At 43.3% G+C, this 2,010-nt stretch overlaps 1 protein-coding gene across 1 annotated transcript in view; it reads left to right on the top strand.

Moving 5' to 3' along the window:
- The window catches only part of GALNT4 (polypeptide N-acetylgalactosaminyltransferase 4), a 1,782-nt gene extending 217 nt beyond the window's left edge, over positions 1–1,565 (top strand). Inside the window, exon 1 of the mRNA XM_008947251.1 lies at positions 1–1,565. This exon is cut by the window's left edge and continues 217 nt beyond it. Coding sequence (XP_008945499.1) covers positions 1–1,565 — 1,565 coding nt within the window.
- Positions 1,566–2,010: the final 445 nt, after the last annotated feature.

The raw sequence follows: 2,010 nt of genomic DNA, 5'->3' as shown, positions 1-2,010 counted from the left end.
ATTTGGCTCGTCCAGTTTATGACAAATCTCCGCCTGATCCTTATGCCCCAGGAGAATGGGGTAAGCCCTCGCACCTGCAGCTAAGTCCTGAGGAAAAGAAACAGGAAGAAGAGCTGATTGAGAAGTATGCGATTAATATTTATTTGAGCGATAAAATCTCTCTGCACCGGCACATTGAAGATAACCGTCTGAGTGGCTGTAAAACTAAATCCTACGACTACAGAAGGCTGCCCACGACTTCGGTTATAATTGCTTTTTACAACGAAGCCTGGTCAACATTGCTGCGGACGATACACAGCGTTCTCGAGACATCGCCTTCAGTGCTTCTGAAAGAAATTATCCTGGTGGATGACCTGAGCGATAAAGTGTATTTGAAGACTGAACTTGAAAAATACATAAGCGGTTTGAAAAGAGTTCGCCTGATAAGAACCAACAAACGGGAAGGATTGGTGCGTGCACGCTTAATTGGTGCTACCTTTGCTACTGGTGACGTCCTCACGTTTCTAGACTGTCACTGTGAATGTGTCTCCGGCTGGCTGGAGCCACTGCTCGAGAGGATTGCTGAAAATGAGACTGTGATTGTTTGTCCTGTCATTGACACCATTGACTGGAAAACGTTCGAATACTACATGCAGACGGCAGAGCCCATGATTGGGGGGTTTGACTGGCGGCTGACGTTCCAGTGGCACTCGGTGCCTAAACATGAACGTCTCAGGCGCAGATCTGAAACTGACCCGATCAGATCCCCGACTATGGCTGGGGGCTTGTTTGCCGTCAGCAAGAAGTATTTTGAGTACCTGGGTACCTATGATACAGGAATGGATGTCTGGGGAGGGGAGAACTTAGAATTATCGTTCAGGGTTTGGCAATGTGGAGGCATGTTGGAAATTCATCCGTGCTCCCACGTAGGCCACGTGTTTCCAAAGCGTGCACCCTATGCTAGACCGAATTTCCTTCAGAACACGGCACGTGCTGCTGAGGTGTGGATGGACGAGTACAAAGAGCACTTTTATAACAGAAATCCTTCAGCAAGGAAAGAAAACTATGGAGATATTTCTGAAAGAAAGATACTAAGAGAGCGTTTGAAATGCAGGAGTTTTAGCTGGTATTTAAAAAACATATTTGCTGAACTGCACGTACCAGAAGATCGTCCTGGCTGGCATGGTGCTATCCGCAGTGCAGGAATAGCTTCGGAGTGCCTTGACTATGTCTTACCAGAACATAATCCCACTGGGGCTCACCTTTCTCTCTTTGGATGTCATGGTCAGGGAGGCAATCAATTTTTTGAGTACACATCAAATAAGGAGATTAGATTTAATTCTGTAACTGAGCTGTGTGCTGAAGTTCCTGAGCATGAAGACTTCATAGGTATGAGGAGCTGCCCGAAAGATGGATCTCCTATCCCAGAAATAATTATATGGCATTTCAAAGAAGATGGGACTGTTTATCATCCTCATTCGGGCAAGTGCCTTACTGCTTATCGTACAACTGAGGGGCGTGCTGATGTGGAAATGAGAACTTGTAATGCTGCAGATAAAAATCAGATTTGGAAATTTGAGAAATAATCACTGCTGGTAGTACGAATCAAATGGACTGTCATCTCCAAGGTGTTTTACGTGCATGAGCAGACAGCAACTTTTGATTGTATGTCTTGATGTCTTCTGATGCATCTGTAGTGGTGTAGAAACTATTATCTGCTATGGTGAACCAATGGAAAGCAATAGTGAATGCTGGGGTTTAGTTTCTAAAATGTTGAATAGAGATCTAATGCCTTTTATTTTTGTAAGATTTTGATCAGTTATTTTCTTAACTTTGGTATGTCTGGATTATGGTAAAACAAAGGCTTTTGAGTGGACTGAGGGGGGTGTTTTTTTTCCTTTTAAAAAAATCATACACGTTAAAGCTGCATGATAATATTATGTCAAGGTAAAGAATCTTTACTTACAGAAGTAGAAGTTAAGGTTCTTGCAGTGGAATTAACTGACCTATGTTGCAGATGCTTTATAAAAC

Source organism: Merops nubicus, unplaced genomic scaffold (genome assembly GCF_000691845.1).
Source record: "Merops nubicus isolate BGI_N331 unplaced genomic scaffold, ASM69184v1 scaffold15689, whole genome shotgun sequence".
NCBI lineage: Eukaryota > Metazoa > Chordata > Aves > Coraciiformes > Meropidae > Merops > Merops nubicus.
The sequence above is the reverse complement of the archived record's forward strand: the minus strand, read 5'-3'. Positions and strand labels throughout refer to the sequence as shown.